The sequence below is a fragment of the Kogia breviceps genome, chromosome X (assembly GCF_026419965.1).
Source record: "Kogia breviceps isolate mKogBre1 chromosome X, mKogBre1 haplotype 1, whole genome shotgun sequence".
Taxonomy (NCBI): Eukaryota; Metazoa; Chordata; class Mammalia; order Artiodactyla; family Physeteridae; genus Kogia; species Kogia breviceps.
The window spans coordinates 122,593,778-122,615,936 of record NC_081330.1 but is presented as its reverse complement, the minus strand read 5'-3'; the positions used below and the strand labels follow the sequence as shown (position 1 = coordinate 122,615,936).

Genomic DNA, 22,159 nt, shown 5'->3' with positions numbered 1-22,159 from the left:
AGCTACGTTTAAAATAATTAAACAAAATAAAAAATTCAGGGCTTCCCTGGTGGCGCAGTGGTTGAGAATCCGCCTGCCGATGCAGGAGACACGGGTTCGTGCCCTGGTCCGGGAAGATCCCACGTGCCGCGGAGCAACTAAGCCCGTGAGCCATGGCCGCTGGGCCTGCGCGTCCGGAGCCTGTGCTCCGCAACGGGAGAGGCCACAACAGTGAGAGGCCCACGTACCGCAAAAAAAAAAAAAAAAAAAAATTCAGCCGCACCAGTCATATTTCGCAGGTTCAACAGCCCCATGTGCCTAGTGGCTACCACAGTGGACAGCACAGATTATAACGCATTTCCATCTTTAAAGAAAGTTCTATTTGACGACACCGATCTTGGTAAATAAATCTGAGTATCAGCAGCCATCTATGGTAGGCATTCTGTGCAGGGCGCAAAACCTTCCTCGGACCGTCTGCGATCACAGTGCCTCTTAGCAGAACGAAACAGCACCGATTCTCAACAGCGCTAGAAAATCGAGCTCTTCTTATTTCATGATTTCACTAAACGGAAAAATCAAGCAGCTCTACAAGTCTCATTTTAAAAATGATTGTGATTATCCTAACTAACAAAAGTGAAAAAGACACCCAACTACTTAGCATTTTAAAGTACCCCAGGGACATGGTAACATCTGAAATGTAAGATTTAACACTGAAAGCTTAAAACGCCGTTTGTGCGTTGGTGCTGGGGTCCTCTCTGTACCACTCTATTTAGATTCGACTTTCCATTTTGCTCATTTTGTACACACTTATGAAATTCATCTGTAATGCCAACAAGAAATACCAGTCAGCCACAACAGTTCTGAAAGGTGTCGGCAAAACCTTGCTTACTGGCAAACCACGCGCGGCTCCCCGCCTCAGGCTTTCGGGTAACAACTCTGATCATTTCCATCACTGGATGAAGTTTTCACATTTCGAGCTATCCAAGTGCTTTCTTTAAAGTTTAATGTGTTTATCCGTTTTAACCTTGGCAACTATACTTCAAAACTCTCTTTAACCATTATTCAACGAGCAAAGCAGAAAATGCAGTCTGCGATTAAAATTGCAACATCTCTTGTAATCATGTAAGCCAGATCTAATTTTCGCTCACTCACTCCACCAAATATAACAATTTAAGTCACTACTCAAAAAGAGTAAATAATACTTTTTAAGCAACAAGTCATAAATCTCTAAAACCACAAAAAGAAAGGGTAGAAGTATTATATTTCAACAGGAAAGAAAAACAAACAAAAAAAATATACCCAAGAGGTAAGAGAAGAGAAAATATCTATGAAGGTTTCAGCATATATATCAGATACTACTGTTTTACACAAATAAAGATTATTTCCTCCTCCATACAAGAACGCATTATATATGTCTAGGCCAGATTGTTTTTGCAGTCTATGTTTTTGCTGTATCCTAAGGCATAAAAAGTAGATCTAACTAATCTTTTGTAATATGAAAATTCAAGACGTGGTTTCATAACCTCTAAGTGGCAATGGGTTTCTGATCCTTTTCCTATACGTTTGTGTATTTAGGAACTAGCCAAAAGATGATCGATTCATAGATGTAGAAGTTACAACAGAATAATTTTGAAATAATAAAGATTTATGAATTCATTGAACAAAGAGTCATTGAGGTCTTCCAATGGAAACGACACAGAAGATATCAATAATCGTTTTCACGAAGCTCATATTCTCAGGCACAAGAAAGTACCTGGGACTAGAATCCGGAGTTAAGGGTCCTGCTGGGTAAGTACAGGGTCGTGGGAGGAGCACAGGGAGGATTTAGCTCACACGTGGGCGCCAGATAAAGCTTCTCGGAGGAAGTGAGTCCTAAGGAGGGAAGGGAGTAAGCCAGCCAAAGAAAGATGGCAGTGAAGGCGGGCCAGGAGTGTGTTTCAGGCACATGTGAAGACCAAGAAGTGAGGGAGATCATGACTCACTCAAAGAGCACAAATGGCAAGAGATAAGCCTAGAGAGACGACAAGGGGCCACAAAATAAAACCACGATTGCACTAACACTAGGTTCAGCCATGACCTTGGTCTCCTGTATCAATGTGACCCCTGCTCCATCAGCAGGGCAGGACCTTCCACACAGCGTTAGGGAAAACCTCCGCTGCCCTTGGTGATATCTCCCTCCCCCTAGAGGGTACTCCATTAACACTCCTCAGTGGTTGCTGTATCTCACCCACCCCTCCACCGGAGGAAGGAAACAGCTCGATCTGATTGGTGGACTTGAAAGAAGCAGCTGCGCTCGCATAGCTGAACCCTGCTTCTCCTCTTCCTCTTCGGGAATCAGCCTGCCACAGGAGGTCAGGGTCCTCTCCCGCTCTTTGCCTCTGTGAGAAGGGCCAGCCCCCATGGCAGGGGGCTGCAGGGCTCCGGCACAGCCAGTGAGGTCTGAATAGAGTCTGCCTCGGTTTCAGGTGCCGTATTCAGAAGCCCAGCTGCCTGCAGATATAAGCCACATTCGACAGTATCAGCCTTATTAGAAATAAAGGTCTCTTTTTGTCTGCTATCTTTCTGACTCTTTCGTCTCAGCTGGTTCGGAATTCAGGCTAGGAAAGCGGGCCATCGTTTACTCTGCGTCCCAACTCAGGGCAATTTAAGACCTGGTACTGTCATGCTCTTGAAATCTTCTCCTGCAGCCTTATAAAAAACCCACCTCTTCTGCAGCAAATTTTACTGAGTGCTGGATCTCGAAACCAAGTACTTATAGAGCACTTACTACAGCGCAAATCAAGCTGTTTGACACGAGTACCCTTCGCGTGTCATCCTGCAGAACGATGTCAACTGAGGTATACTGTGTACAGAATGGCCTTGGTAGCAACCTTTATCCCAGCAAGCGACAGGCAGGTGGCTACAGACACTGGAGGGTCTAGATTGTGGTTAATTTTATGTGTCAACTTGGCTGGGCTAAGGGATGCCCAGGTAGCGGGTAAAACATTATTTCTGGGTGTGTCTGTGAAGGTGTTTGTTTCTGGATGAGATTAGCCTTTGAATCAGCAGACTGAGGAAGGAATATCCACCATCGCCAGTGTGGGTGGGCCCCGTCCGATCTGTTGAGGGCTCGAATAGAACAAAAAGGTGGAGGAAGGGTGACCTGTTGCTCTCTCTTCTTCAGCTGGGATGACAATCTTCTCCTGCCCTCAGACATGAAAGCTCCTGGGTCTCAGCCTTCGGATTCTGGGCCTCGGTCTGAATTATACCGCCAGCTTTCCTGGTTCGCCAGCTGGTAGACGGTAGACTGTGACGTTTCCCCACCTTCCTTAATCACACGAGCCAATTCCTATAATAAATCTCCTCTTACATAATCTCTCGATATCCAATTGGTTCTGTTTCTCTGGAGAACCCTGACTAGATTTTAAGTCTAAAAACGCCCCCTGGAAACTCGCTATCGTTAACGGCAACAGTGCAACATAGGCGCGGGAACAAAGGAGATCCATTTGTAGGGGAAATTAACATATAATGACGGCAATTTCAAATGAGTGGGGCAAGGATGCATTTTCCAATAAACGGTATTGGAACAAGTGACTGACCATATGAGATATGACTAAAAGAATGTTCACAACCTAAAAGTTGAGAGCTACGAAGGACTTCAAGCCCATGAGGCAGCATCTCAAGTAAACCTGAAAAACTGCTCCGAGGAGGTGAGGGGAGAGGCAGGATACATAGGAGTTTTGCAACAAAAGGCAGGTAGTAGGTACGTGGAAAGATTACTGTTAATTAAAGAAAACCAGATATCTCAAGTAAAGGAATTTAGCACTTTTTTTATTATGGGAAAATGGAAGAGTCCCGGCTCCCTGAAATGCTTCCTTTGATATGCACCTCAGCTATCTGGGGCCAGAATCCTGAATTTTCACATCCTGAGTTTCCTCAGGGCTCACGGTGGGGAGTGGCTGCCTTCTGACAGCTGCTAGATGGCAGGTATTCTTTCATCCCTGAGTTCCCTCAGGGCTCTCCAGCTCACCGTGGCGGTGGCTGCAATCCCTGAGGATTGTGACATCCTTTGTTTACAGATATGGCAGGAAGTATTTTATTTCTCAGAGAAAAGAGAGTAAGCCCCCACTACATGCGGAAACGTGTTCCAAATGGATTAAGGATTTAAAAAAAACACTTAGAAGATTTAAATCTAAGGAGACAACAAGAATCCAAAATGTCTGCAGAAATCTATCGCAGCAATGCTTATTATGATGGCAAAAACACTGGAACAATCTGGACGATGGGTTAATAGGGTACACTTAGCTAAATAATGGTACAGCCATATTATGCACCTGTTAAAAAGTGGCACAGATCTCTATTCACTGACGCAGAAAAGGAGATATTACTTAATCAAAAAAGCAGGCTACAGAGCAGCAATTGTATTTAAAGGGTCAAAGGCAATGATGCATTTAAATGGCTTCATTCAAATCAAACTGTAGCCTGTCATGCTGTGTCTGCAGGTAAGTGCCTGGATAGACACGTGTCAAAAGGTGGACAAAGGTCATCTCCAAAGGGTGGAAATGCAAGTACGTTTTTATTATCTGCTTTCTTTTCTGCTGCTCTACGTTTTCTGCAATGAGCAGTTTACTTTTTTACAATGGAAACTTTTTTGATTCTGGGAAAATAAAAAGATGTTGCCACTAATCAGTGAATGAAAGTAAGTGATATGCTTTATTGTGCATAGATGCTGGCGAATATTGGTTCCCTGTGTGGGTAAACTGGGGCTGGAAGGAAGGCAATAAGACATAAGGCAAAACACTAGCTCTGACTTTAATAGGCTGCTAGATGGGAAAGATCTAGAATTCTTATAAAGGGCACTCATGCCAAAATAAGAATTAAGCACTTAGGACTCCATACAAAGCTTAAGAATTTCAGAGGACAAATAAAAAGCTTCCACATTTCACACAACCAGCCAAACTACACTGAGCAGTGTCTAGAATTGCTTTCCTTTTCCTGTTATTCATGTACTTTTAATTAAAATAACTGCATAATAAAGGCAAATTTCTTTCTGTTTGGGCTGAAGCTCCCCTTTGGCTTCTCAAAGGAGTCTCTTTCAAATCATGTTCTTTCCCTCCCCCAAGATCTTTCAATCATCCAAGCCTAGGGACTTTCAAGTTGTTAACCATCTAAAACTATGTCAGGCAACTTTCAAAAGTAAATTGTCGGGAACGTGAGTCATTTAAAGATGAAAATTTACATGGATATCAAAAGAGGGTTTTTTTGTTTGGTTGGTTTGGTTTGGTTTGGTTTTGTGTTTTTGCAAATTTTATTTTAGGGAGCAGTTCCAACACTGTTTCTAAAGGACTGAGGAGACCATCATTGCCCCCTTTTCCCCCTAGCTTTGCGGTGCGGATGTCCTCTTTTCTCTGGCAATACACAAGTAAACAGCACCTCCCCTATCCTAAATAAAATCTGAATTAGAGAAGTCTGGCCAACCACGCTTTACTGAGTCCCCAATGCCTACCTTTTACTACTTAAAGCAAAAAACACGCTTTTAGCCTTTGGGGAAAGATAAATCAGAAACTGAGGAAATTTTATTTACTATCTTTATTTATTTTTGCTAAGTGCTGTACACGTTACACTGAGACCTTAAGGATAAATTAACGTCTGCAGAGGATTAAAACAAACAAACAAACTTCAGGCAGTACTTTGAGAACTGACATGATCCAGATGATTTTTTAGGACATTATATAATCGCAAACACCTGGAGAATTGTCGTGGGTGGCTGACGGGATTGGGAGTGTTATGTTTAAACTCCAGACTTGCAGTGTGTCTAATTAAGTAAGAAATCTGTAATTTGAAACAGGTGTTTTCTTAAAGGACTGGACGTGCTTCCTGGTCCTGCTGCATCCTTTCCTCCTCCTGGTCCTAAACTTTCCACGGGTCTTTACTAAATATTTGTCCTTCCTTGTCAGTCCTTATTTGTGTGTTTGTTTGTATTTGGAAAGAGAAAGACACAAACCCACAACAGTAATGAAAGTAAAGCATCACCTGCAATATGAAGTTTAGAGAAGGTGTACCTCAAGGAGCTATAAACGAATCCTGAAGAATTACAGCACCAAACAGTTTGTTGTTTCTGGTTGGTATTTAGGAAGAAGAGTGTCATGACCTCACTCCCTGTTACAGATGCAAAACGCATTCTTTAAAAGAAAAAGGTTATACTGTAGATTAAACTCTGTTTTCTTTTAATTTCCATTTGCCCTAAAACGGTGCCCTTTTCTCTATTGGTAGCTGAGTAGGAAAAAGAGGAAAACAAAACAAAAACATGGGTTGAGGTCATGGCTGATGAGAGGCCTGCAAGGAACATCTTGCGTAATCGAAGCGGCTAACTGGTCTTCAAGGACAGAAACAGCAGGTTTGAATCCATACAATTCAGGACCCGACTTATTTTACAAAAATGTCTTAATTTCTTGAGCAATCACTGAGAAACCTGGAAATTCACACCCCGCCCCCAAGGTGGCTCATCCAATCACGACCCCACAAAAACACCTTCACAAGTGCCAGAAGATGGTTTGCACAAAAGAGGAAAAGAGAAGCAACATGGTTTAGGTATTCAGCCAAGGGGCAAACCCAAACCTTCTAACGCTCTGCCACAACCCCCGGAGACGCCCCCTGCCGGCGAAGCCCTGCCTCGGGAGCCACTCGGGCACTGGAGCCTGGGTGGGAACCTGGGTTTTGCCACTTATTTACCAGGTGTGAGATGTGGGGTGAAGTCCTTAACTTCTCGGAGGCTCAGTTTCTTCACTTACAACAGGGACCTAGGCAATGAGCTCACCGAGCATGGTGAGGGATACCCCAGGTGATGTATGCAAAGCACATAACAAGTGTCCAGTAAGTTCTAGAATCAGCACGTTTGCCACATTCCTCGAGCACAGATCCTGTTCATGGGTCCTCCCTCTGGTCCTCACTGGAGCTTCCTGGAATGATTTCCCCCGATACTCTCATGGTTTGCGTCCTCACTTCGTTCAGGCCTCTGCTCAAATATCACTGCCTAGGGACTTAATTCCCTGGCAGTCCAGTGGTTAAGGCTTAGCCTTCCAATGCAGGGGGCGTGGATTCGATCCCTGGTCAGGGAGCTAAGATGCCACATGTCTTCGGGGCCAAAAAACCAAAACATAAAACAGAAGCGATACTGTAACAAATTCAATTAAGACTTTAAAAATGATCCACATCAAAAAAAAATGTCACTGCCTAAGAGAGGCCACCCCCAACCAGGTCATCTAATTGGTCAATCTATTCTCAATCCTCCTACTCTGTTTCTTCTTCCTAGCTTTTTCATGAAAGGTACTATATTATATACTTATTTGGTTATTCATTTATTGTCTGTTTTCCCTAAGAAAAGGCAACCTCCCTGAAGGCTAGAACATATAGCTGACACTGAAGATGGATGGATGGATGGATGGATGGATGGATGGAAGGAAGGAAGGAAGGAAGGAAGGGAGGGCAGCATCTTGTATTTGCATAGCATTTCAGCACTTAAAAAGCACATGATCCTGGGAATATATTATCACCTACACGATACTGATGAAAACATTGTGGCCGAGTGTGATTAAGTTTACACCATTAATAGTAGCAGAGAAAGGACTTAACATTTTCTGTCTCTGAGAATAAAACTATTTTCACTCTCCCACAGCGTCCCACAAATGCTGGCGCCATCTCGGCAGTAACACAGGGGTTGCGAGCACCGCGCCTGCCTCGGAGGAGACGGCTGATGGGAGCTGCAAGAGGAGCCAGGGCTGCCAACTGCCAGGGCTTCAGGCAACCTGGCCCCTCTGGCAAAGAAAGGGTCATTGCCATTGTACACAAAGCTGAAAAGAGGCCTCGGGATTCCCGGGTGAAGTGGAGAAGAGGTTGATGGAGGGACAGGCAGCCCCATGATGCTGTGATGAGGTGGATCATGGGATCCTTCTTTGGTGTGGACGTTGACAAGTTCTACCCAACAACGTCTAACCGCAGAGCAATGAACAAGTGACTTGAAAGCAATTTTCCTTTTCTATTTTTCTGTTGCTCCCCTCACAAAAGTCTCCCAAACTTACTAACTTTCCTCTCACCCTGAATAAAATTTCAGACGTGCACATCGAGGTTCTATGATGATCACATTCTCAAATCTACTCAGGCTGAATTGCAAACTTCCTGAGAATCTTCCAGCTGCTTCTAGAACGCCAGATTCAGACATGCCCTTCCTCTTCAAACTCCACTCAGGATTCAACCCGTTGGGGGAATCTCTTCAGACAAACTAGCCCTGGCTTCCCATGTCGTCAGGCCAGCCTCTTAACTGCTACCACCTACATCTTGTAAAACTGTGGTCAAGGCGTTCCCGTCCATTGTTTCATTTCCCATGTTACACTGAAGAGGCTTCTAGGGAATGGTGTGCCAGCTTCTAGAATTAGCCCCAATTTCCCACATACGAAAGCACTACGTCTATACCCAGCGGGCAGGTGGGTAGTTCGCAGCATTGTTGCTTAAGAGTGCCCTCTGCTGGTTCTTACGATGCGCGCTCACTGTTTTTCTACAATCAGTTCTCGCCACACCAGGGAGCTGTCTGGCTAAAAGATCCACCGATGACTAAGTGTGTCTTCCAGCCCGAGCGCGTTGGCTCTGCTCAAAGACCACGTGTCCATGGGGCAGGCTGCCCTCTATTCATCAAGGGAGGGGCTGTGTTGTGGTGCAGAAGTGAGTTTTCTTCTAGTTAAAAGCTGTCAAGGCCGACACCCAAGAAAGAAGGGCCTGAAACGCTCCTCCGCACACATGGTCCTGGGCAGGCTTGGGGCTCACAGGGCTCTCACAGAGACAGAGTTAAGGGAATCATGTCGATTTCCCTCTTGTTTTAATATTTCGTTAAAATTTCATTATAATAATGTTTAACTTAATTAAGCAGCTGACACCTTTTGGTGGGTGATTTCTTATTATTCCTTGTAAGGATCTAATTTCTGAATGTTTCAGTGAATGTGTTCATTGCACTTGATGTCATTGGGCCACAGTTCTCGGGATTCTGGACTTCAAGAAGCAATGAAACACTCTGTAATAAGGGGGTGTGATACAGGGATGCCAATTTTTGTCTTTCTTTTGTCTTTTAAAGTTTTGGAATACTTTTAAATCTCTTTTTATTTCAGCCTGCACAAAGAGAAAATGTCATCACAAACTCATAAACAGGAAGTTAGAAAGCACCCAAGGGGAACACGATGATTATCCCTTCCCTACCTTCAGGGAGCTGCTGGTAACTCCAGCAGGGAGGACACTACTAAAACATGCAGCTAAGAGAAGCGAATGTTGCAGAGAAGTACAGTGAGTCCCACTGGACACACAGAAAGATTAATCCCGATGAGGATGAATCTAGAGGAACGGGGGAGTAACTCATGGAGAAGGCAGCCCCCCAGCTGGTCCCTAAAGGACTGAAATATCGGGGGGAAAGCTGGGGTGGGTGGGGCAAAACGGTACAGAGGAGGAGGAAAAGAATCTTCAGGTTGTTAATAAAAGGTCATAAGCAACTAAAGCACCATTTTGTTAATTATCATGTTATTCCTAATCATAAACGGTCTCCTTGTGGCTACAAGAAGTTAAATGATCGGTCCCTAAATATCCCGGCAGTCAACCAACCCAATCCATTTCCTCATTATACCGGAAGTTCAGAGGAGAAGTGAGAGCGTTACTTTGCACTTATGGGCCGGAAAATCCAGGTCCCTGAACCATGAGAGCAGGGGGTCCCACGCTAAGTAACAGGAAGAGTATGAGGATCTGTGCCACCTGTGCAACCTCACTTCAAATGCTAGGAACGCGTCTATGTGTTGAAACACTGTCAGACGTACAGAATGGGAACTTTGTCCCACGAGTGGGAGCACGGAAGAGTGGACGGGGTGTGGGCCTGGGATCAGAGGGGCCCCCCTGGCTTGCACGGGCCGTGAGCTTGACAAGTCACCACTTCTCTGGCCTCTGTTTCCTCATCTGTAAAATGGGGGGGGGGGGCATGTGTGCTAACAATTCCTGCTTTTCAGGGTTGCTGTGAGGTTTAGAGCTAAAGTAGACAAAGCATGTGAAGCTTCTCATAAAACAGGTAGCTAATACTACTGTGTGAAAAATTTCCTTTGCATTTACTCCCGCATGTTCGGGTATTTCATTTGAAAAAGAGTGTACTGACGGGTAACTCTGAAGAAGCTTTGCTAATAGTGCTGAACGTTTGGAAGAAGCTTTTTGTCATGTAATGATCAATGTTAATTTATTTTAGACTTATTTTTAGTCTCACTTAAGAAGCATTATTTTATATTTGGTAACATAAAAGAACGTTTAATGACTAGTATAGAGTCTTTATTACATCCCCCTCCAATGTGTCTACTTAAGAACTCTAGGAATGTAGTCTCTCAGACACGAATGGTTTCTGTTTGTAATTGGGGAAATTGGTTGGGAATATATTTCGACTACTTTCAAAGAATATTTCCATTAAACTGCTTCCTTCCCTCATATGACCTATGCTGGGAGCTGTCCTGGGCACTGCAGGGTTTCAGCAGCATTCCTGGCCTCTACCCACTAGATGGCAGTAGCACGCTCCAGTTCATATAGCCAGCATGGTCTCCAGACATTGCCACAAGACCCTGTGCGGACAAAATCACCCCCAGTTGAGGACCACTGACACAGTCTAAAAGCCAGACTTTTAGACTAAAGATGGTTCTAATTTCAAAACGACTGCATTAACTTGGGAGTATTAGGATATAAATATTGGTCATTCATTCATAACTAGAGATGGAGCTTGGCTTTGAAGGCCTCCCCCGATGGTGGCCCAACCTACAGCTTTAGATCCCCCCCCCCCACCCTACACATCCAATTTTTAAGTCCGACTAAACTCCTCCCCGTTTCTAGTTTACCCGCGTACTATGTCCTCTACTTTGGCCTCTGCTGTTCAGACAGTCATATCTAACTCACTCCTTAAGGTTTTACGAAGTGGCCAACTCTTCCCTGAAACCCTCCCAGACTTATTAGAAGTGCTAGCTTCTCCCTCAGAATGCGAAACTTCATCAGTTGGACCTCTCCTGTTCCTCCTTAATCATTTTCTAACTATCTTACAAAGTGGAAGTCCTCTGCCCCCACTTGTAAACTCATGCACGCGCACACACACACACACACACACACACACACACACACACACACAATTTTAACTTCCTTTCGGACAGGGGACACGTTGAGGAGGAGAAAGTTATGTTTTGTAATTGGAAGCACTTTAAAATTTCATGGGTACCCCTAATGGTGCACGAATGTTTCCTAGAGGAAGCTGCCCCTAGATCATACCCCAACGCCCTTCCACTCTGGCATATGTTATTAACTTACCTTGCTGACTGGAATAGAGCACAAACGGGGTGGATTTTATGTGGAGAAGGCAGACCCAAGATGAAGGCGTCAGCAAGACGTCCTGGAGAGCAAGTGACCGCCACGACCTTCATCGACCATGAGAGAGCACTGTTTACCTTCAAATATGGAGTGTGAAGAGGGAATCTTGAAAATATATTTTAAATAACCAATACACATGGTCCAAATTGTAATGGTACAAAGAGAAAAAGAGGGTTAGAGTGAAAATTAACTCTTGCCCACTCTCCCTCATCACGCAGTAGCCTTCCCTGGAAGGCACATGATCAGCTTCTCGGGTGTCCTTTGAGAGAGAATCTAGGCATTCCCAAGAATTAAAGTACGAGTGGAAACAAACCGAATGTCCATCAAGAGAGGACTGGATAAACAAAATGTGACACAGCCATACGATGGACTATTAGCCATAAAAAGGAATAAGGTTCTGACACACGCTACAACATGGGTGAAGCTTGAAAACATGATGCTAAGTGAAAGAAGCCAGTCACAAAAGACCACATACTGTATGACTGCTTTTATATGAAGTGTCCGGAATAGGCAAATCCATAGAAACACAAAGTTGCAGAGGCTGTCAGAGGTTGGGGGACATGGTAATGCAGACTGACTGCTATTGGGTGACGGCTTTCTTTTGGGGGGTGATGAAAATGTCTGGAATCAGTGGTGATACTTGCACAATCTTATGCATATACTAAAAACCACTAAGTTTTCGAAAAAGCTTTGTGAATATATACTTTTATCTGTCATTATATGTTTTCTCTCTAAGCACCATCTTCTTTCAGTATTGTTACCCGAATTCTGTAATTGTGTTTTCTTTGCATCAATGTAATCTGTGGGAGTCATCATTCATTCAGAGAGTCCACCTTCCCCAGAGTAAAGAATAAACCATTTTGGGGAAAGAATAAAGGTACAGTCTTTGTTTGCTCTTTATACAAATCCCACATTATGCCATAACAATTTTGGACCTTGCCTCCGTCACTTTCCAACTATCATGGAGATTATTCTTTATCAGGACCTATCAAGCTGTGACATTCTTCTACCAGCTGGGTAGTATGTCATTATATGCACACATGTATGTAAACCACTAGTTCTCAACTGGGGGCAATGTGGTGGCCTCCCTGCCCAAAGTGGACACCTGGCAATAATACCTGGAGACATTTTTTCTTGTCGCCACTGGAGGTAAAGGGGTGCTATCAGCATCTGGTGAGAAGGGGACGGTATGCAGCTGAACAGCCTACAATGCACAGACCCCCGCAGCAAAGAATGACCCACCCAAAATGTCAATAGCGCCAAGGGTGAGAAACCTTGATTTAAACAGACCATGATTCATGAAAATTTAAATTATTTATAATATCTGCTTTTATAAATAATGTTGCATAATATTCCACCTTCCAGACATACAAAAATTTCCTTACATATAATCTCCACATATATAATCATTTCCCTTTTATTTTGGATATTTACTGTTTCTTTTTTTGACTTTTTAATATTGCACTGGAAGAAACATATGTATAACAAGCCTCTGTTCTTACGTTATTTTTGTTTTTGTTTTTTTCAGGAAATTATTAGACTCCTAGAAGTAGGATAATTGGATTAAAGGAGAAGAACTTTTTGCCCTGGAATTATAAGGGGTCTTATTGCTATTATGAATGGGATTGCCCCCCCCCTCCCATTATATCTGGCTATTGCCTTTGGGCAGGAAAGTGGGTGATTTTTGCAGACTTATTTTCTATCCAGCCATTTAGTAAGAGGTTTTGGTTGATGTTCTTAGCATGGTGGTGCCAAGGGGTGTCCCGGGGGTGAGGGTGGCTTTAGCTTTCTTCCTATAATCTGTTAGTGTCACCCCCAATTCACGCCAAATAAATGTATACGCTAAAATCCACGTGCTGCACTGTAACTGTAACTTCAGAACAAGTCCCGTGTCCCCCATCGTCCTCCAATCACATCGCCACCCAAAGCTGGACGCAGCCACCGTGGGGTTTCCTTTTATTAGCATATTACCTACAAATAAATAATCTGTCCTCCTCCTTTCCAATAGCCCTCTTATTAATAGAGTCAGAGCTTCCAGAACCATATTCAATCGTGATGGTGCTGCTAGACATTCTCATCTTTTTTCTCACAGTGACAGGAACATGTCAATACATCCATGTTAGAGATGAAAGAGGATGTTCCTTGAACAATAGTCTTTGTGATGTTCAGAAAATATCCTTCTTTCCTAGTTTTCCTAGAGTATTTTTTTTTCTTTCCAGAATGGATTGTTTAAACGTTATGTTTTTATAATTAAAGTTATTTACTTATTTATTTTTGGCTGTGTTGGGTCTTCTTTGCTTTGCACAGGCTTTCTCTAGTTGCAGCGAGTGGGGGGCTACTCTTCGTTGCGGTGCATGGGCTTCTCATTGCAGTGGCTTCTCTTGTTGCAGAGCACGGGCTCTAAGTGCGCAGGCTTCAGTAGTTGTGGCACGTGGGCTCAGTAGTTGTGGCGCACAGGCTCTAGAGCACAGGCTCAGTAGTTGTGGCGCACAGGCTCAGTTGCTCTGCGACATGTGGGATCTTCCTGGACCAGGGCTTGAACCCGGTCCCCTGCATTGGCAGGCGGATTCTTAACCACTGCGCCACCAGGGAAGTCCCTCCAGAATGGATTTTGAATTCAAACAAACTTTTTTTTTTCCCCAGCTTTGATTCAACGATGGTATGGTTTGGGTTTCAAACAGCAACGCAAATGAGAAAAAACAGGCTGCGTGGGAGACGGGAGGTTTGGGTCCAGTTTTAAGTTTTAGGTGTGAATCAACAGAACCCTACCCTTCCTCTAGAGGTATTGTTCAGAGCTTGCATGCAAATGCTGCTGGCTGCCAACCAGTAAACACTAGTCTGGCTTTTCTGATGGGCACACCCTTGGAAACACAGCCGGTTTGTTCTGCTGAACAAAATCAAAGAACCTGCTGAGGCTTGTGGTGAAAAACTTGATAAAACATTTCTAAGCCCCACTAAGGACAGAATGGACCAGACAATCCTAACACATTCCTGCGAAGCAGGCAGGACGGTTCCTCCTAACCATTCTTCAATTGAAGCAGAAATGATTAACCACGTTGTTGGTTTCCGCAGGACAGAGGGGTTCCTAGGAGAACGGGCCTTTCAGTGCTAAAACCTGGAAAGTCCTGAGGCCATAATTTAAAGGATGATTTTGAAAGGTACAAAATGGTAGGTGAAGGGTTCATCAACAGTGCGTGAACTTGAAGCACTTCTCTTTCAGGCAAAACTAAACTTGGGCAGGGCGTGGATTAAAAAGGAAGAGTGTTGCACATTTTTTCAGATGCTTCTTTGTTCTGAGCATATAGAGTTGCCCTAAACAAATCAAGATATCAGGCCTGACCAGAAATAGGTAACTGCAAAATCATTCCACCCTTTACCACTTGGCCTTTCAAAACAATGCTCCGCGGAGTCCAAACTACAGGCAGGAAATATTGGGTGCATTTTCCCCTTTGTCTTGGGACCACCAGCTGTGCCTCCTCCAGGGCCTTCCTTCTTCCTCAACTTTTTTTTTTTTTTCCAGTACACGGGCCTCTCACTGCCGTGGCCTCTCCCGTTGCGGAGCACAGGCTCCCGACGCGCAGGCTCAGCGGTCATGGCTCACGGACCCAGCCGCTCCGCGGCATGTGGGATCTTCCCAGACCGGGGCACGAACCCGCGTCCCCTGCATCGGCAGGCGGACTCTCAACCACTGTGCCACCAGGAAAGCCCCTTCCCTCAACTTCTATGCAAGTTTTTAACAGAATATATTTTGCTATCTAAACCGAAGAGTTAAGTTTTAGAAAACGATTAGCCATTAACTTAGTAAAATCAGGTTCTTGTTCCTAGCTCATAGAGTTATAATATTTCTTGGATAAAGAAGATGTGGTACATACATACAACGGAATACTACTCAGCCATAAAAAAGAATGAAACAATGTCATTTGCAGTAACATGGATGGACCTAGAGATTATCATACTAAGTGAAGTCAGGAAAAGACAGACAAATACCATATGATATCACTTATATGTGGAATCTAAAATATGACACAAATGAACTTATCTATGAAACAGAAACAGACTCACAGACAGAGGACAGACTTGTGGTTGCCAAGGTGGAGGTGGGGGAGGGATGGATTAGGAGTTTGGGACTAGCAGATGCAAACTACTGTATATAGGATGTATAAATAACAAGGACCTACTGTATAGCACAGGGAACTATATTCAATATCCTGTGATAAACCACAATGGAAAAGAATATGAAGAAGTATATATGTGTATATATATATATATATATATATATATATATATATACACACACACACACACACACACACACATATATATATAACTGAATCACTTTGCTGTACAGCAGAAATTAACACAACATTGTAAATCAATTATACTTCAATTTAAAAAAAAATAATAATATTTCTGGTTTGGAGGGTCATCTAGATAAGTGATTCCTAGGTTGAGTTGGCACCTGAGATTCCAGGTGATTCCACTGCTGGTTCATGGATCACACTTGGGGTAATAAGAATTTTGCAGGATAATATTCTCCACATTTCTTTGATCATGTATCAGTATCAGTTTAAAAAAAATGTGAGCAGGGACTAAACAACATATATTTAGTTCTATTTTATATTCATGTGTTAGTCCAGCATAATTTCAGTTTTCTTTAAAAATATAAACATGAGCTCTAATATTTTATTTCAGCACAGCACTGACTCATCTCGCACAAAGCCTATTTTGAGGACCACTGATCTTGATAACATACCCATTATGTTAACATGCAGTGCATGCTTGTATTTCTCCAGGCATAAGAAAATCACTGATCCAGGGGACCTATTCCATCTTTGCATAAGGAATTGTTAAAAAGGTCTTCCTTCTATTGGGTTGTATCTATGCTTTGTATCTAAAGGTCTACCTTTGGGGGCATGCAAAACAAGCCAAATCCTTGTTAACACTATTTCAACTCCTATCACTGAAAAGGGCCTGATTTCTTTAATATGCAAAGAGCATTTATAAAGCAATAAGAATAATACCACCAACCCAACAGAACAAAACAGGCCAAGAATATAAACATGTATGGTAAAAAGATGTTTAAAAATGAAAAGAAGGGCTTCCGCAGTGGTGTAGTGGTTGACAGTCCGCCTGCCGATGCAGGGGACGCGGGTTCATGCCCTGGTCCGGGAGGATCTCACACGCTGCGGAGCGGCTGGGCCCGTGAGCCATGGCCGCTGGGCCTGCGCATCCGGAGCCTGTGCTCCGCAATGGGAGAGGCCACAGCAGTGAGAGGCCCGCGTACCGCAAAAAAAAAAAAAAAAAAAAAAAGAATCCGCCTGCCAATGCAGGGAACACGGGTTCAAGCCCTGGTCCGGGAAGATCCCACAGGCCGCAGAACAACTAAGCCCATGCACCACAACTACTGAGCCTGCGCTCTAGAGCCTACAAGCTACAACTACTGAGCCCACAGGCCTCAACTACTGAAGCTCGCACACCTAGAGCTTGTGCTCCACAACAAGAGAAGCCACCGCAATGAGAAGCCCGTGTACCACAACGAAGAGTAGCCCCCACTCACCGCAACTAGAGAAAGCCCACGCGCAGCAACGAAGACCCAATGCAGCCAAAAATGAATGAAAAGATAACCAACCTTGCTCAGATAAGAAAAATTCAAATTAAAACTGATGAAGCATTATTTTTCACTTGTCAAAATGGCAAAGATAAAGAAAAGTCGGGTAAATATATTGTGTTGGCGATGCCGAAGGAAAACAAGTACCCTCATACCTTGCTCTGGTAATGTCAACTGGCACAGTTTCATGGCAGATGCTTAATGAAGCCATCCAAGATTAGTCTTTTTTTAAATATTGGGAAAATGTTAACAGTACAATGGTAGGGGGGAAAAAAGACACAAAACATATACAGCATACCAGAAAAAAAAGTACTGGAAGAAAATACGCCCAAAGAATAGCAACGCCTATTTCTGGATGGTAAGATAACAGGTGATTCTAACTCTGTTCTTTATACTAATTAGCATTTTCAAAATTTACAACAAGCCTGTAGAAAATGCTCCAGGAAGGAGGTGAGGAGAGCCTAGAAGTGGACCTGGTTTTGAACTGCAGGCTATTAAAGTTCACAGTAAGAGACAGCTGAGTCCTTAAGCTTACCTACACTCCCGGGGGAAACTGGTACAGTCGATTCTCGTTATTTACAGTAGTGATGGTCTATAAAGTTGCCATGATCACAGAATGAGCCAACACTGAATCTCTGCTCCCGGGGAAATACAGGGTTACGTTCCGGCGAGCCTCAAGTCACAACCAAGAATCCACACGTAACCTCCTGTTATGTGTGCTTCTGTTTAAAGACACCTTACTGAATATATATCGCTGATTCATTAACACTGAACTCTCGGCCAGCAGCAGTGTAACTCAGGCCGGAAGGAAGCGTCTCTAACACACGTATTTTCTCCATAAGGCCCCTCACAGCCTTCTTGCCCTTAGAAGCACTGGACAGCACTTCAGCACTATGCCTGGGGTGGGGGAGGCATTTAAAACAGCGAGATCACCAACAAAAAGCACAAAAATGTGGCACTAAATAGACCTCAAGAAGGACACTTGTCTGCAGTATGAGAGCTGACACAAGGCAGAGCATCGTCTCGATCACCCTCAGCTGAGAGCATGTGCACACTGGGGCTGCTCTGCGCATGCCCGCCAATGCCGGCGCAAGCACCACAGTGCCAGATACATTTAGCGAGGAGGTGAATTCACGCATATAGAATCTACAGATGATGAGCATTGGCTATAGTTACAATTACACTTGTCAGGAAAATGCTTACTCAAACGTAAAGAGCCGAAAATCGGTATTCTACAGCTGGACCTCTTCCCAGAGTAGTTTAACATTGAGCACTGCACAATTTATAAATTGTAACTTAGAAAGGAAATTAGGGACTTCCCTGGAGCGGGTCTGATCCCTGGTCAGGGAACTAAGATCCCGCATGCAGCGTGGTGTGGCAAAAAAAAAAAAAAAAAAAGAAAGAAAGAAAGAAAGGAAATTCAATTTTCTTTCAATAATGGAAAGGAAAGCAATGTGTCTCATCATTCATTTTATTTAATATATTCGTCATCTTCAGCAGAAGCCATCTCTTTTTATTATTCAATTAAATTCAGCCAGGAGTGACTGAGAATCTCCACCAGGAGAACATGGAGATGGGCGAGATGATCTGAGCTGAAGAAACTTACGGTCCTCTTGGGTGTGGGTGGGGGAGGTTGAGGCAATTCCTCATTTTAATACAAAACAGAATATGATCAAGGCCACCATAAAGATCTAACATGTATGAGTGGAAAAATCTAATGCTACGGGGGCCAAATGAAGGAGAAAGGGTATCCTCTCGGGACTGTCTGGAAAACATGATGGAGACAGTAATATCTGAGAAGATCTTGAAGGATTAGTAAAATGGCAGCTGGAGCTGTGGGATGGAGTGGTGAGAACGTCCTACCGGACCAGATACCAGAAGCAGAAGAGCACGGTAGGGAGACTTGTTCCAGAAGCCGAGTCAGAACTCAGCGTGAGTGTCGGCGAGGTGAAAGGCATGCCTTCCATTACTGCTGTAAAGCAAGGCCCAGTGGCCCCGAAGTGGTCACAGACAAGAGAACCGGAGGGCAAATGGCTAAGTGACAAATGGAAACCGGTCCAACGACCTGCATCGTTCATACTGCTTCCAGAAGCTTCTAGGCTTACTCTATTTTCACACTGCAGAGGTCACCTCTTTACCTGTCCATCGTTTACATCCTTAACTAAACCCCATACTGGAGGCAAGCAGGGGCCATGCCTCATTCTTCATTAGCCTCCCCTTCCTCTGTCTCAAACACACACATCCCAGCATCCAAAAGATCACCTGACACCACGCTTCATGTCGCCAGACATCAATAAACATTGACTCATTCAGTAATGGGCTTGACAAACACCCTAAGCCCTGGGCTGTTTCCTTAGAACACAGGCTTTCCTCAGGGGGCAGGCGACTGAACTTTGCTGGGAACTGTCCCTGCATCTTCCCCACGATACCCGTGTGTGTGGAGAATGGGAATCTTTGAAAGGTCCCCAATATTATATTACACATTCTTATTCTCTCACTGAACTAAAACTGAACATAAGTGTTCAGCAGAATCTCTATAAACTTTACAGTTAAATTTGTAAATGTATATATCTGGCCTTAAAATTCTAACTTTTAGGCCACGTTCTGTTTCGGCCCCTTGATTCTATAATCCCTTAGAACTGAGTTAAATACTAATAGTGTTCTTGGATTGTCTTTTGGGGTTTAAAATATTATACTACATGAGATTAAACATTTCTGAAAATTCTTGAAGATAAGCAGGTTTTTATATAAATGTATTTTAATCACATCTTAAATGGTTTCTTCTACCTCCAATAAATTATTTTAATTATATAAATACTTTAAGAAGCCAGTTCTTGCCTTTTTTAACTGCTCAGACAGGAATATATCCAGTGGCACAAATTCAAACGAATTCAAAGTAGATTAAAAACAGTAAATATTTAAATTTGAATATATTTCATGTAAAATAGATATTACAATTCTGTTAACAACCAGTCTATAGCCAGGAACTCATAAATTAATTTTTGCCTATTATTCATTGCTCCTAAATTTGAATTTTCTATTAGAAGTGATTACTAATTTTAAGAACAGAGGTAAATTTTAAAATACACAATTTTGCGGTCAAATTCTTTTACTTACTGTTTCAAAACCTCGGTGCGGGTGATCAGGAAATCCACCTGGTCTACCGCCTTTAAATTCATCAAACAGTAAAAATGGATCCAGATATTTTAACTGAAAAAAAAAAAAAAATCCAGCAGATTAGATGTGCCTTTTAAGCCATGCTACTCGGGGCTACATTCAAGAAGAGATCTAGCAAACCTAATTAAAAATGATTTGGCTAATGAGCAACTTTTTGCAATGCTAGTTGCTTTCAGGAAAGAACTCGTTACACACACACACACACACACACACACACACACACACACACACGGATTCACTAAGTTAAACAGTTGACATTTTATGAGAAGTGGACAAACAATTCATGATTGTCTACGATCTAAACAGTCAAGCACAATTGAGATACAGTCTATATATAAACAGATTCATCACAGGGAAACAGACTAGAACATCAATTACTGTGCTGTGATGATAAATGCTCTGGAGAAAGACAATACATAGGAGCGTAGGGTGGGATCAGGGAAGGCTCTACCAGGGAGGTGTCACTTGAGGTGGGTCTTGAAGTACATGTAGAAGTTAATCAAGAAGTGAGAGAAGGAAGAATATTCTAAATGAAAGAGCAGAGAAGCAGCTTGGCAAACTTGAAAAACTGCGAGGAAACTTCTCTACTGAAGCAAAAGATGCACATGGAATTATGATGAGAGATGGGCTGAGGATACAGGCCAAATCTTAAAGGAGTTTGGGTTTTATCCTGAAGGTGATGGGTTTTCATCAGGTTGACACGATCAGATCTAGAAAGAGCAGCCTAGCATACATGTGGAAGATGGTCTGGAAAAGGAAGAGACGTGAGGCGAAGAATATTCAGAAGGTGATTTCAACCGTCCAGGCAAGGACAAAGGCCAGGACTAAGGCAATGGCAGTAGTGATGGAGAATGGGAAAAAGAGCATTAGATCCCTCCCAAATTTCTAGCTATGGGGCCTGGGAGGACAGTAGGGCCATCCGGAAGCACAAGAAACCTAACAGAAGAAGCAGCCTTGAAGTAGCCATGGTGACTTCATTCTAGGTCACACTGAGTTTGAGATATGTATATAAATATTTATATAAATAGAACTATGAATATTCAGTGTCCAGTATATTGTGCAAAAGCTAGATGGCAACTGAAGATAAATCTTGAGCCCAAATTAGAGGTAGAAACAGATCTGGCTGTCATCAGCATATCTTTATGTTCATCTTGCTTGCTCTTGGCCATTTGTTAGTCTACACTAATTTTAGAAAACTTAAAAACATATACAAACAAAAATGTTGGACTTCTGATTGGACTTGCTTTGAATCTATGCATCAATTTGGGAAGAAATGACATTTATATAATATTGAGTCTTCCTACTCATAAACATGGTTATCTCCATTTATTCAGGTCTTTGAAAATGTCTTTAAATAGGATTTATAATTTTCTCCATACAGATTTTGCATATATTAAACATTTTTTCTAACTAACATACTTTTATAGCATTGTAAATAGTATTTGCATTGAGGTATAATTGACATATAACATTATATTAGTTTCAGATGTGGATGGTAATGATTTGATATTTGTAAATACTGCAAAATGGTCACCACACTAAGTCTAATTACCATCTGTTACTATACAAAGGTACTCTCTTGGCAACTTTCAAATATGCACTACCATAATCCGTTGAGTTTCTATGTACTAACAACAAACTATTAGAAAGAGAAATTTAAAAAACAATGCCATTTACAATTGCATCAAAAAGAATTAAATTCCTAGGAATAAATTATCCAAGGAGGTGAAAGACCTGTACACTAAAAATTACAAGACACTGATGAAAGAAAGTACAGATGACACAAATAAAAGGAAATACATTCTGTGCTCATGTCCTGGAAGAATTAATATTGTTAAAATGCCTATATTACCCAAAGCATTCAACACAATCCCTATTAAAATCCCAATAACATTCTTCATAGAAATAGAACAAACAATCCTAAAGTGTGTACAGAACCACACAAGACCCTGAATAGAACCAAACTGGAGGCAACATGCTCCCTGATTTCAAACTATA

The 22,159-nt window shown here is 42.7% G+C and overlaps 1 protein-coding gene across 1 annotated transcript in view; it reads right to left on the bottom strand.

Annotated features, from left to right (window-relative positions):
• PIR (pirin) overlaps positions 1 to 22,159 on the bottom strand; it is a 102,524-nt gene that overhangs the window by 62,050 nt on the left and 18,315 nt on the right. The window contains 1 exon segment of the mRNA XM_059050912.2: positions 20,102 to 20,194. Within this exon segment, the coding sequence (XP_058906895.1) occupies positions 20,102 to 20,194 (93 nt within the window).